This window comes from Macrobrachium nipponense, chromosome 7 (assembly GCF_015104395.2).
Source record: "Macrobrachium nipponense isolate FS-2020 chromosome 7, ASM1510439v2, whole genome shotgun sequence".
NCBI classification, from domain to species: Eukaryota; Metazoa; Arthropoda; class Malacostraca; order Decapoda; family Palaemonidae; genus Macrobrachium; species Macrobrachium nipponense.
Window position 1 is genome coordinate 87,293,538 of NC_061109.1, and position 14,027 is coordinate 87,307,564.

The 14,027-nt window shown below is 47.7% G+C and overlaps 1 protein-coding gene across 1 annotated transcript; it reads left to right on the forward strand.

The window, feature by feature from the left end:
- Window positions 1–1,658: 1,658 nt before the first annotated feature.
- On the forward strand, window positions 1,659–2,835 carry LOC135217707 (mRNA (2'-O-methyladenosine-N(6)-)-methyltransferase-like). The gene is made up of 3 exons (XM_064253693.1): window positions 1,659–1,816; window positions 2,041–2,190; window positions 2,652–2,835. Exons 1-3 carry the CDS (start codon window positions 1,710–1,712, stop codon window positions 2,818–2,820), a joined length of 426 nt encoding a protein of 141 aa, XP_064109763.1. The 5' UTR covers window positions 1,659–1,709; the 3' UTR covers window positions 2,821–2,835.
- Window positions 2,836–14,027: the final 11,192 nt, after the last annotated feature.

Sequence of the window (14,027 nt, forward strand, 5' to 3'; positions counted from 1 at the left end):
TAGTCCTGAAACTAAGGGGAGTGGATATCTCGAACTCGTTCGAGATCTCCCTTCTAATGAGGAGCTTCGAGAGGTCTTGCCCACCCAGGGAACTCAGGCCCCCGGGGTGGGATGTGACACTCGTCCTTAGGAGTCTGACTCGAAGTCCCTTCTAGCCACTCCGAGAGTCGTCAGACAGGGATCAGGGATCTGACACTCATGACCCTCTTCTTGCTGGCCCTGGCATCGGCGAAGAGAGTAGGGGAACTTCATGGTCTTTCCTTCGATGTCAAGCATTCCAGGGGATGGGAATCTGTGACGCTCGATTTCGTCCTGAACTTTGTAGCGAAGACTCAGAATCCTTCGGTCCCTGACGACCGGTTCGAGTCATTCACAATCCCCTCCCTGTTGGACTTTACCGACAACGATGCAGATGAGATGCTGCTTTGTCCTGTGAGGGCGCTACGGCGCTATCTGAAGAGAACTTGGCACCTCAGGCCTGAGTGTCGACGCCTCTTCATTAGCACCGGGTTGACCAAGAAAGAAGTATCCAAGAAAACACTTTTCTTTCTGGCTGCGTGAGGTGATCAGGAGGGCGTACAAAGCTGATGGTAGCGACGACATCCGTACCCTTGGTCCGAGAGCCCACGAAGTCAGAGGTATTGGTCCTTCCCTTGCGTTCCACAAGAATTTCTCCGTGGCGCAGGTCCTGAAGGTGTGGTCTGGACCAACCAGACCACTTTCACCTCCTTCTACCTTCGGGATATTGCCCACAGGTCCTTGGACACTTTTTCCTTGGGACCCATGGTGGCTGCTCAACAGGTTGTGTAGCTTACCCAGCACCCGAGCGCACGGAACAGCATCGCATCCTTGTGTGACTGGATCAATGGATGAGTGAATGAGAGTGTGACTGGCTTCTCTTCCTCATTTTTTTCTCCTCCTCTGCCTGTGGGCAGAGGAGTGTGGTCGTCACCACGCTGGAACAGGAGACCGATGCAGGTAAGCTACTTGACCGAGCTCCATCCTATCCCTTTCATTAGGGATAGGAGTGATTATCCACCACTTCCCCCAACAAGGGGGGAGGGAGTGGAAGCCAACAAGAGACAAAGCCATGACTTCGTATTGCCTCTTGCAATAGGAATAAGTTCTTGCTTGCTAGTTTTAAGAGGTACGCTGGCCTCCCTCTTATTTCTTGGGTCCAGAGGTCTGACCATTGATCCTGCGGTACATACCCCGATCATTGGGCAGAGGCTAGGATCCCTCCCTCTGCTTTTACGACTAGGGAGGGAACCAAGGTTGGACGAACACCAGTCTTCATTGACTCAGATTCCACCCACCAAGAAGTGAGTCTTCCTATTGTTAAAGGACCGATGGTTTGTGTTACGTATCGGAACAAATAACAATTTGTCGAAAATTGTATTTTTCCTAACTATACAAACCTGAGGTCCTTTACACATAGTCCCACCTCATGCCACCCCTCACTCTGTTTTTCCTGGGCCTAAAGCAAAGTGATTCTTCACCTCCCAGTCGCGTGGTGCGCTGACTGTCGGACAAGCAGTTAACTACTGAACTCCCTTGTTTGAAGCTTACGACCGGTTCCAGCTGCCGCAAGTTACATTCCTATTGTTAAAGGACCAATGGTTTGTATAGTTAGGAAAAATACAATTTTCAACAAATTGTTATTTTACCTGCATAATCCATTAGCTACAGTTACTACTTACAGGAAGTTAATGTTTCTGTTTATGTTTTGGCAGCAACAGTATGATCCAATCAGTGATCCACTGGGCATACAGAATCCTTCCAACGGGAATAATGCCACTGCTAATAGTAGTCAAAGGTAAGGCCCTCATGTTTATCAGTAGAAGTCTATCTTTAAATAAGTTATGGCCGTTAGCCTAATGCCTTGTATTCTTTATGCTCGGTGATTTGAGTAATTTTTAAAATACTCTTCAGGGTTTATGTGGTCATTAACTAGTTCGTATATTCTTTGAAGGTTTTGTATGATCATAGTTGATTCATTGTCCATAACTAGAAATTTCTGATGAGACTCCATTTTCCTAGCATTGTCAGCACAGCCAACAGTAGTACAACTAGCAGCACCAATGTCACCACTCCTCTTACACCACCTACCATGCCGGTTGTTTCTGGGGTCAAGCGTCGTGCGTCTGAAGAAGCATCCGGGGTCCCTGTAGTTAAAAAGTTTCTCTTAGCGTAAGTATAGAGGGATCTTGTGCTTTCCTCGTCATTTCGAATTTAGACATGATCATTATTGTAGATGTTTTGGTCTGGAATGTGTTGCTTTGATAAAGCACTTAAATGGATAATTTCAGTACAGCATATTCTAGGGACTTTCGGAATAGTTTATTAATGTTGACATTTGATGTGATACACTAAATGTGACAGCTACATTATAAATATGCTCATGTTTTTGGTGATTAAACTATCTGTGAGAGGAAAGCTAAGCTAATATACACATTCATTTTGACTGTTGCTTATCGATAACGTAATACTTGCCATTTGCTTAATTCTTTTTATTAACTCAGAATGTTTGCATGTGAAATTACCTCCTGCGTATCTTGATATTATAGATACTGTTGATCTTTCAGTTTTTAGTCTGAAATTTTTTCCTGAGGTTTCGAAAGCTGTATATATATCTTTTTTTTTTTTTTCAGGGGTCCTTGGGATTTAGAGATCCCTACCAATGTGATTATGTTTGAGCGTCCACCTATCACTTTACCCCAACCATATCCAAGTGTAGAGGTACTTCGAGGGCAACTAGTGTCCAAACTACGTTTGGGATACCAGGAGATGTGTCAGGCTCGGCAAGGTATGTTCTGTTAAATGAGTTTTAGTAGTTTCACAGAGCATAAGAAATTTTGTTTGATGTACATAATTGTTTAATGGATTCCTTTGAAGTATTTCAAATCAGAACAAACTTATTTTGACGGACAAACCAAATCTCATTAACCATAGAAAATGTACAGTTCATTAGTTTAATAGGTAACTTGTCAAAATGATTAGTAAAAATTAACCTTCTGTATACTGCCATGCAGTGTTGCCATTGTGTCAGTCTTCAGAAAAGTGTTAATTAATGTAGTTGTATCAAACTTTATTTGCATATCTCCAAAATGGACTGAAAGTTAACCTATTGTTTATTCAGTAGTGAAGTAATAAGAAAATTGTATCGGCAATTTTATTGAATGATTCTAGACTTTAGCTGGCAACATGTGACGTACTTCATAAACATGAATTGTTCCAACACGGCATACAAACCTTTGGTCCTTTTACAACAGGAAGGTACTAGCGGCAGCTGGATAGGTAGTAAGCTTTCGAACAAGGGGTTCGGTAGTTAACTGCTTGTCCGACAGGCGCGCGCGCGCGACTGGGAGGTAAACAAACCACTTTTGCTTTCGGCCTGCTGGCGTGTGGACGTGTATCATCGCTCTCTGCCCGCTTCATCGTCGTTGCTTTTGCATGGTTGTGTTTTTCTTTTTCTATTTATCTAGTGAAACTGAATTGTAAGTACAATCATTTCATATTTATTTCCATTGAATTCAATTGTGAATTAAAGGATCTTGGTTTCTCCCGCAGCCCTCCGATTACCCGAGTGCCTGGGACTGAAGGGCGTAAGTGCGGGAATTCATTTTCCCAGAAATGATCCTCGTATTGTGTATGCTCGGTGCCGAGGGCGGGAGAGCGCTCGCTCCGAGCGTATATTTTGGTTGGAAATGTGTAGATGAAAATCGTAAGTAAGTGCTCTTTTCATTTATATTTTTTTGACCTGTATGCTCGTTGCCGAGCGAATGCGCTCGCACGAAAACTTATCTGTATGGGAAGTGGAATCGCAAGTACAGTATTCTTTTTCATTTTCATATATTTATTTTGATTGTAGCAATACTCATTTTGGATCAGTTTCCGAGCTTACCCGGAAATTGATCCTTTTCCCTTTTTATTTGAATGAAGTGAAATCGCAAGTGCAGTTCTTTTTCATTTTCATATTTTATTGAGATTGCATTGTTTACTTGGATCAATGTTTCCGCTATTTCCCGGGAATTGATCCTTCCCCCTTTTTCTTTGTATGAAGTGAAATCGCAAGCGCAGTATTCTTTTTCATTTTCATATTTATTTTGATTGCATCAATTCATTATGGATCAAGGTTTCCATTCATAATCGGGAATGGATCCTTTTAACCTTGCGCTCGGTACCGAGGGCGCAAAATGCGCTCGATCCGAGCCCTTATTCATTGTGAAGTGAATCGTAATGCAAGATTCTTTTTCATTTTATTCCTTTTATTATTGATTGCATCAATATTTATTTGGTTCAAGTTCCGCTCAGTCAGGGAATTGATCCTTATGCCCTTGCATTCGGGCCGAGGGCACGATTGCTCTCGGCTCTTATTATTATTGTTGGGTACATGGGTGCTGTGCGGGGGTGGGGAACGAGAAAACACCCCCCCCCCCCGCTCACTCCCACAGATGGCCCTTCCCCCTGGGGGGAGGTTATCTGCGTTCTTCTCCTCGTCCGATCCCGTCGAGCGCGGGGGAGGGCGCTCGGTGCCCGATGTACAATTGTATTCGGGGTCTTCCACTCGTTCGGAGAGGGCTCACCCCCCGCGCGAGGGGACTTCCCCCCCACTAATCGCTACTACTGTTATTTCCGCAGGTGCTACTGCCACGAGGGTGGACCTTGGTGAGGTATGGGCGTCCTTCCATTTGCAGGGCGTGCTAGTGGTCCAGGGGCTGCGGAATTTTCTATGTCTGGGCCTACTGCGGTCACCCATGGAGTGGTGACCACGCTCCAGGTGACGACGTCCCTCCTCACCTGGTGTACTCGCCTCACGTGGTAACAGTCTTGCCTACAGCCGCTGTGAAGTGCCGTTCGCCGTACCGAGAGGGGGGCGTGCCGCCGCCGCTCGTGGTTGCCGCGCTGCCGCGACCACACTTCCGCTGCCCTAGAGCTCGCCCTGGACCTGCCGCCGGTACCAGGATGTTGCTGGCTGCTGCTCCACTTCCTGTTGTTTCCGGTGCTGCCTGCCGTACCTGCCGATTCTGGGCTGACTGTCCATGCAGTTGCTGCGCTGGCTGTCCCTGCCGTTGCTGCGCTGGCTGTCCCTGCCGTTGCTGCGCTGGCTGTCCCTACCGATGCTGTGCTGCTGTGTCCTGCTGTTTCCTGAGATGCCCATACCTGCTGACGTCGTCCCTGTTCGTGGTGGTACTACCCCAGACTATGGTCTGTCTGTACAGGTGCGTCCGGGCCCTGTGGCTTCGGCTACAGCAGCCCCGGCTCCGCCCTGGATGGCAGATCTTACGTCTGTCCTGAGGAAGCTGACGAAGAAGAGGAGGAAGGTGTCGTCGTCGTCGTCTTCATCTTCTTCATCGTCGTCGGCTGCCGCCTCTTCCCCTTCGACTTCTAAGGCTTCACAGCCGAGGAAGAAGAAGGTTGCCTCCTCCCTCCTAAGAAGTCTCCCTCGGGAGCTTCTCCGGGACCCGTCTCCCCTCGGTGGGACGGGAGGGTTCCTTCCGCTGGTCCTCCTGCTCCTTCGGGAGCGGGGCCCGTCTCTTCTTCCGCAAGGAAGAAGACTACGGGGACCAGAGGCGGGGTACCGGCTAACACCGGTACTTCCTCGCCTGGTGTCAATGGTTCTGCCACTGCATCAGGGTCCGTCTCGGCCTCTCGTTCGCGGGAGGTACCGAGTGTACGGTCGCCTATCAGCGACCGTGCAGCCAGGAACCAGACCTCGGAGCTCGCTCAACGTCAGGTTCACGGCACGGGGCGGAAGACTGGTGACAGCCGCTCACGCGACTCTCACCAGACCAGCTCTCGCTCTCGCGGCGACCAGCTGGCTACCCGGGGGGGACGTGGGACGGTCCACGACCGGCCACGGGCTGAGGCTGGGAAGAGGTCCTCCCGTTCGGCCGGTAGCCAGCCACGGCTGGGAACCAGCGACGTGACGTGCCGTGAGGACAAGCACCGGTCTCACTGTGACAGTGGAGCCTTTAGGTCGCCTGACCGTCGCTCTCACAGAGAGCGATCGGGTACGGCAACCAGCACCAGCTCTTCTGACACTCGAGATCGGGGCCGCTGTGCTCAGTCCAGCCGTTCTCCACAGCGAGACGGTTCGACCAGGCCTGCAGCTCGATCGCCACCGCGGGTTGACACGATTGGGGGCTGCAGCCCTCCAAGCCTGCTGGTTCTGCCAGCGAGGCGAGGAGGGAGCGTCAGGTCGGCCTCTCCCAGTACCTCAACCTCCTCGGGCGGGTACACCGGGAGGAGCGAGGTATTGAGGAGTGATCGTGAGGGGTGCGCCCCTCATGATCCCACCACGACGCCCTACGTGCCAGGCACGGTTTCTTGGACCGGCAGGACGTATGCGCAAGTGGATGGAGAAGACCGAGAGGGCTGTCGCTGTTTTCCCCCTTCTTAGGAGGAAGGTTCTCGGAATATGCTCTTGTTCGAAGGAAAAGAATTTAGGATGGAGGTCGTGGTACAGAACCTACAAATATACTACGTATATTACCTCGCGACATGATTCTTTTAACAGTTGAATTGTCCGGGGGGTAGGCGCATACCGTAGTTAACTCTACGGTTTGTGACCGAGACGAATTGTATCTTAATTGAACTGCAACTCGGGGTTGCCTGCAACCTCCCAGCAGTTATCAGTTTCGATTTTAGATACTTGGTATTGTCATGACAACACCAAATCAGCTTTTGTATTACCGAAATCCGTTGTTTCGGTTAAATATAATTGCTCGAGCGTATCTTTATGCTCGATGGTTCTAGCGAACGCATTCCTTCGTGGAATAATGGATTACCTGGCAACTCAGGATGACGAGTCACCGAGAGCTACTGCGTATTGAACTGCCTGATAGCGGCTCAGTATCAGCTAGGTCTCGGAGATGCACGGTCGGTTACGTCTCTCTCTCCCTGGTTTGATTGACTACCGAACCGTATCTCTGCCCAACAATCATGGACTTAGGTCTCTGATTAACGGGGATTCTCGCAATAATGAAGGACCATCTATGCTGTGACGCTCGATTTCATCGCCTTCGACATTGCGAGAATTTTCAACAGAGATATCTCTTGGACTCTTTCATCTTTCTGTTTACCGCACGGTAACAGAAGTCTGTACTAGTCACCCGCTGCATCGCACCGCGATAATGCGAATGATTTTTTGCAGACATCTGAGTTTGTCTTCAAAATATCTCGTATTCGTAGGTGTGCAATTATCATTGCTCGCCCGAATTAACAGATATGTCAGAAGACATCGCCTACTCTCCGACCTGACAGCTATACTTCCAAATGTTCAGCCCATGAGAGCAGTTCTTCAGGCAGTATTTCCCTGTCTTCATTACTGAAAAGCGCTCCGCTTTTATTGCAACTACGATCCTCAACGGACAGCACAATGGAATAGCGGTTAGCGTTCTCAGTCTTTGTAGCACAGGTTCAGAATCTTGAGAATCCTTCTCTCGGTTCAGCTGTGAAGACGTAGGTTGCATTTTCTGTACACCTTCGTCTTCAACGACACATAGTGTTGTTTCTCCTTAGCCGAGAATCAACTATACTATGAGATATCTTGCCATCAGGGACCTCGGTCTCTAGAAGGCAATTGACTTTCGCCTGTTGGGCACATGCCTTAAGAGAGTCATCACCTTGCCTTCTGGCATCGGTGACGAACAAATTATTTGTTTAGTCTTCTTGGCATAACCCTTTTAAGGCGAAGGTCACCGTGACTTGCTCGGCCGGGTGCTTGGACAACTTGCCTCCTACCGAACGCAGTCAGTCGGCAGCTGTCAGAGCGCCCAAGTCTGTACGAACTTCGCTGTGGACTTAGTTCGGTTGTTCCATAACAGTCTTTTCTTCGTCCTAACGGCTTGTCACAGTACCCATACCATCGACACCCACCATTGAGTGTCGGTGTCCTATCACTACCGAGAAGAACAACTTCGCTGCAGACGGATGACCAGTATGGGACAGGACATCACCGAGTCGAGAAGAGGGATAGGTCATACGACCATTCCTCTTTTCCTCTGAGGTAATTGCATGACTTTCCTGCGAAGTCAAGCATCCAGGGGACGGGGATTCGTGACGCTCGATTCGTACCGAATTCGTAGCGAAGACTCTGAACCCTTCGGTCCTGACGATCGGTAGAGTCCTTCACAATCCCCCCCTCCATAAGCGGACTTCACCGCCTTCGATGCGAAGGAGATGCTGCTTTGTCCTGTGAAAGCGCGGGACCGCGCTTCTGAAGAAACTCGACATCCCAGGCTGAGTGTTGAAGACTCTTCGTCAGCACCAAGATGACCTAGAAGTACACTCCCTCGAGTTACACAAGAACTTCTCCGTGGCGCAGGTACTGAAGGCAGGGGTCTGGGTACAACCAGACCACTGGCACCTCCTTCTACCTTTTGGATATTGCCCACAGGTCCTTGGATCGTTTTCCTTGGGACCCGTGGTGGCTGTCTCAACACGTTGTGTAGCTAACCCAGACCCTAGCAGGCTGAACAGCATCGAGTCCTGGTGTGACTGTAAGAATAGATAAGTGAATGAGAGAGGATCGGACTGGCTCCCTTACCTATTTTTTCTCCCCCCTCTACCTGTGGGTAGAGGGATACGGTCATTCACCTTGGCTGGATAAGGAACGAGATGGCCGGTGGAGCTACTCGACAGAGCCCCACTCCTATCCCTTTCACTAGGGATGGGAGCGAAAATCTACCACTTCCTCTACAAGGGGGGGGGAAGTGGATGCCAACAAGAGAAAAACCAAACTTTATTTGTTGCCTCTGCAAATAGGAACTTGTTCTTGTTTGCTGGTAACGAAGAGATACGCTTGCCTCTCTCTTAGTACTTGGTCCAGAGGTCTGACCATTGATCCTGCGGTGCACACCCCGATCAATCGGACAGAGGCTGGGATCCCTCCCCTCGCTCTTACGACCAGGGAGGCATTCCAAGGTTGGGCGAACACCAGTCTGTTCACAAAAGACTCAGATTCCTCCCACCAAGAAGTGAGTCTTCCTATTGTAAAAGGACCGAAGGTTTGTATGCCGTGTTGGAACAAATGACAATTTGTCCAAAATTGCATTTTTCCTAACTATACAAACCTGAGGTCCTTTTACACATAGTCCCACCTCATGCCACCCCTCACTCTGCAGTTTTTGCTTGGGCCAAAAGCAAAAGTGATTTGTTTACCTCCCAGTCGCGCGCGCGCGCCTGTCGGACAAGCAGTTAACTACCGAACCCCTTGTTCGAAAGCTTACGACCTATCCAGCTGCCGCTAGTACCTTCCTATTGTAAAAGGACCTCAGGTTTGTATAGTTAGGAAAAATGCAATTTTGGACAAATTGTCATTTTCTAACTCATAGTTATGCATATGAAGTACTTAAGTCAGATATGCAACCTACAAAACCAGTTTGACAAATGCAAAACTGATGATGAAGAAATCAAGAATTGTATTATATGCAAGTTAATTTGCTTTCAAACATTTTGGAAATATGCTTTAATTGAATTATTCAATGTGTTCCAAAGGTTGAAGTATCAGTTTCCAATAGTGAAATTACTGGGTGTTGGTTTTGTTATCATACTCTTTTTTTATATATTAGTTTTTGTTCATGAAACTTACCTGTCAGATATATATATAGCTGTATTTTCTGACGTCCGACAGAATTTCAAAACTCGCGGCACACGTAGTGGGCGGCCAGGTGGTAGTACCCATTCCCAGCCGCTGGGAGGCGGATATCAGGAACCATTCCCATTTTCTATTCATATTTTTTCTGTCGCCGGTGCTGTAAACAACTGTTTGTTCATGAAAACTTTCTTACTGACAGATATATATATAGCTGTATTTGCTTTCCGAAGTCGACAGAATTTCAAAATTGCGGCACACGCAGGGGTGATGCGGCCAGGTCGTAGTACCCATTCCGCCGCTGGGAGGCGGATATCAGGAACTATTCCCATTTTCTATATATATTTTTTTCTGTCGACGGTCGGTAAACAACTGTTACAGACCTCCGCCTAGGATTTTGAAACTTCATTAGCCGCTTAAGTATCCTAATTATTCTTTCGATTATTGACTTGGATTTGTGGCTAGCATACGCTATCGTAAATTTATTTTCATTTGCATTTTGGATTGTTTGAAGCTAGTTAGCCTAGTGGTTTCAGACTTTGTTGTCTGCTTGGGGTAAGGTGAAGCTACCGGAACTTTCGGTAGACACTCGCTTAGTATATATGCGTTTACATGTTTTCTTTGCATAAGTTCAATGTAATTAGTGTAATGTGTGACTGATTACGGAAGAAGTAGGATTCATGTACGCATTTTAGAGCGTGTTAGAATCAGGAGTTTTCCTCCACAGTAAACAGAAGTTAGAAATAATGAAACTTATAACCTCCTGTAGATTTATTTTGCCTAACCCTGTGGCATGGCTTTTCGGGCCTAGAAGAAGTGTCTGCTAGAGGATTACATCAAGTAATAAATTAGACTAAAGTGCTCGTTCTCCAATCAGTGTTGTGAAGTGTAGTGCCCCTTGTGTGTGGAGGGGGCGTCAGATCGGCCCCATAATGCCTCTAGGCCTGGACCTCTGTCGGATCCAGGACTCAGGGAGAGGGCATGTCGAAAGCCGCAAGAGGGTTACGGGGGCTCCCCACCGATCTGGCGTCCCTTCGGCAGAACCTGTTGACGTCTTCCCAGGCTGCTAAAGATCGTGCACGTGCACGAAATCTTGAAGGATTGCTTCTCGTCCTCCCGAGGCGTCCTCCCCGCGCGGGCGGAAGGGTTGGAGCTCTAAGAAGCTTTAGAGAAGAGACGCTTCACGTCCTCTCTCTGTCAGGAGGGAACGTCAGATCGGCCCATAACGCTCTAGGCCAGACCTCTGTCGGACTCCCAGAAAACCAGGGAGAGGGCATGTCAAAAGCCGAAGGAGGGTTACGGGTTTTTCATGCTGATCTGGCTTCCTTTCGGCAGGTCCTGTTGTCGCTTCCCAGGCTGCCGAAGATCGAGCATGTGCACGAATCTGAAGGATTGTTTCTCGTCCTCGAGGCATCCTCCCCACACAGGGGTTGGGGCTCTCGGAAGGACTCGCGCCCCCTAAAGAAGCTTTAGAGAAGAGGACGCTTCAAGTCCTCTCTCTCCGTCACGAGAGGATGAAGAGTAAAGAGACCACAAAGATTTACACTTTTCAAAGAATGCACTGGCTCTTTATCCAAGGGACATATTAAGGAGGCTCATTCATCTTGCCATTTCTCCTGCAAGAGATGATTTTGAGCCTCCTGCGATGTGAACGCTCATTTATACATTATTAAGGAGGCTCATTCATCTTGCCAGAAGAGTGATTTGAGCCTCCTGCGAGTGAACGCTCATGAAGTTAGAGCTGTTTCAACCAATCGCTAGCATTCCAAAAGAATTTGGTAATCAAGGACATTCTTGATTCCACCTTTTGGAGGAGCAACTTCAGCAAACTCAGTTTCGTCTCCTCTCCTCATGGCGCTCCGTATACGTTATGTAACGTTCGCTTTACTTCGAAAAAGCAAGCTGATAAGTTTGACGTCCGGCAAGCTGCTTTGCCACATCAAACAACTTATGTCTCTGGTCGGCATAAGAAGGGCAATTTAGACGTGAGCTAGCTTTTGGAGGTGCTCGACGTCCTATAAGTAGAGACATTCTCCAGGACGCTCGGCAAGCACCTTGCGAGGGTGTCTTTCGGACGCTCTGCGTTCCTTTGCTGAGTGCGTTTCTGGAGATGTTCTTTTGCATTACTAAGACGCAAGTTGTCGCACAGGCGGCCACTGTCTTTGTAAAAAGGTATGAAGGTCTTTAAGGCCCGTCTTGAAGACGAAAAGCCATACGTCTTCCTTTAGTGTTCACACACTTCAGGAGCAGCGTGCGGGCTCTCCATGGAGACTCGCATGAGGACGTCCCTTGAAAATATTCAACGTCATACGCAAAACGCGGTTCGTCATAACATTGAGATGTTGGCAAGGTCGCTCGCCAGGACGCCTCTTGGCGGGACTTGCATGCATCAGGGCGCTCAACGAGTTCCTCTCTGAAACGTCGTTCAGAAGACTTGGTGTTCTCTGCTCAGACACGCTCTTAGCTAACGCAGGATGTTTTTTGAGGACGCTTCCAGGACGCTTTTGAGGACGCTCGGCAGGACGCTTATGAGGACGCTTTTGTGACATTCGCCAGGACGTCTTCGGTGGAAGCTCGGCAGGGACGCTTTGCGAGAGAAAAGACTTGTAGAAGGCGTTTTTTATTTGCTGTTCAGGACGTTCTTAGGACGCTTGACGCTTTATAAACGCTCGTCAAGAGGGAGGTTTTTTCAGGACTCTCCACAGGACATTCCTTTACAGAATTTTAAAAAGGATTCGGAGTAGCGGAGAGACATACCCAAATTTTTTCTTCGATCCCTCTTTCCTCTTCATCGATTCTCTGAGAATCGGGAAGATATATACTCGGATTCCTGGGTGACTTTCGGTCATGTTAAAGGGTTTTCCCCTATTAGCAAAGTGCTAATAGTTTTGTCAAGTAAGGACGTTTCCCCATTGTCAAGATACTAAACGTTTTGTCATTTAAGTGGGGGGACCCTCATAAATGGGGTAGTTCTCATTGACATAGATTTTTTTAACGTTTTATCGTTTAAGCGGATAAACTCATTAACAAATTTCGGAAGAGCTCTCATTCATTTTCAGAGGCTCATCCGGGGGGGAGTAGGAAAAAGACTTGTAGACTAGATCCAGGAAGTCTTATGTCCAATATCATAAGAACATTGAACGGTCCTTTTCGATCCTCGGTTCTCTCCTGATGTCTCTATTCGAATATTACTCCCTTTTCTTGGCAAAGAGTCTTGGAAAAGAGTCAAGGAGTTCTTTTAAAAAGTCTCATTCATTAGAACGTGGGACAGTTCTTTTTCCTTTCTTTCTCTCTTCCTCGTCGAGGAAAGATGTAGTAGAGAATTCGATGTTTCAAATTACTACAATACTTACGTATTTGTTTATCTTTGCGTCATTTTGCTAACGCATGGGTCAAGTCATATACGCATATCGTATTTACCTCTGCGGATAGAAGCCGAAAGAACTGTGTTCTAATGTATTTATTTGACACTCCCTCAACCTCCAAGAGTTTTCGGAGTAAGAATAACTATTCAGGTATGGTTACGACAACACCAACTCAGATTCTGTATTTAGCGAATTTTGTTTCGTTTAAATATGCCTGCTTGAGAGTTTCCTTTTGTCCGATAATTTCATACCTATCCCTTCGTAAAAGGAGTAGCTGGCAACTCAGGCAGATAGTGCGAGACGAATGAACAAGGCTGCTGTTACGCAGTACGGCTAGCTCGGTGTCATGCGCGGTTGGTTGCGTCTCTCTGCCCTACAATCATGGATTTTAGCCTCGGGTTGAGGAAAATTTCTAGTAATCATGTAATGAACATGGCCTTCCGTTTACTTAGAAATTTCAACAAGATACTCTTATACTTGTTCGGTGCGGGTTTACCGCACGGTAACAGAATTCTGTACGAAATCTACCGCGGCATAGCACTATAATAATGCTCTCCTGCTTATGCAAAGCGCAGCCTTATTTAGGGAAGGAAGCAGGCTGAGTGAGGGAATGGATGAGTTTTTGCTGGGGACCATTTCCTCGCTGGAGAAGCTTGTTTTCCCTGAATAAACAGCAATTCAGACCTCTACAATTTTTCCTCACGAAGAAATTGGAATAACATCAAAGATCTTGTAATAATTCTAATTTTCTCTCAACGCCTTGAGGATCACCTCGGGTGATAGCGAGAGGGTGCCAGACATCCGAACAGAGGAACAGATGTTCTGGCACATTGTCTGAAAGAATTGGAAGCCAAATTGGTCGGCTCTCCAGTTCCTCGAAGGATGAGTTTGGATCGAGTGGCCCAAATCATCTCAGATAATTTCTCAGCTCTCTCATAGCTCAAGAAGAGAGAATTAGTTATGGGCTGGGCACGGAAACGTAACGATCCTCAAGAGGTTCGTTAAACTAGTGCACGTCCGTGCGGGGTCTTCTCGATCGAAGGCAACAACTACTGACGTCTGAG

Coding starts and splice junctions, on each gene's coding strand:
- LOC135217707 (XM_064253693.1), top strand. CDS start 1,710: ATGTTTCTGTTTATGTTTTGGCAGCAACAGTATGATCCAATCAGTGAT. Junction 1,817..2,040: donor ACTGCTAATAGTAGTCAAAG/GTAAGGCCCTCA, acceptor CCATTTTCCTAG/CATTGTCAGCACAGCCAACA. Junction 2,191..2,651: donor GTTAAAAAGTTTCTCTTAGC/GTAAGTATAGAG, acceptor TTTTTTTTTCAG/GGGTCCTTGGGATTTAGAGA.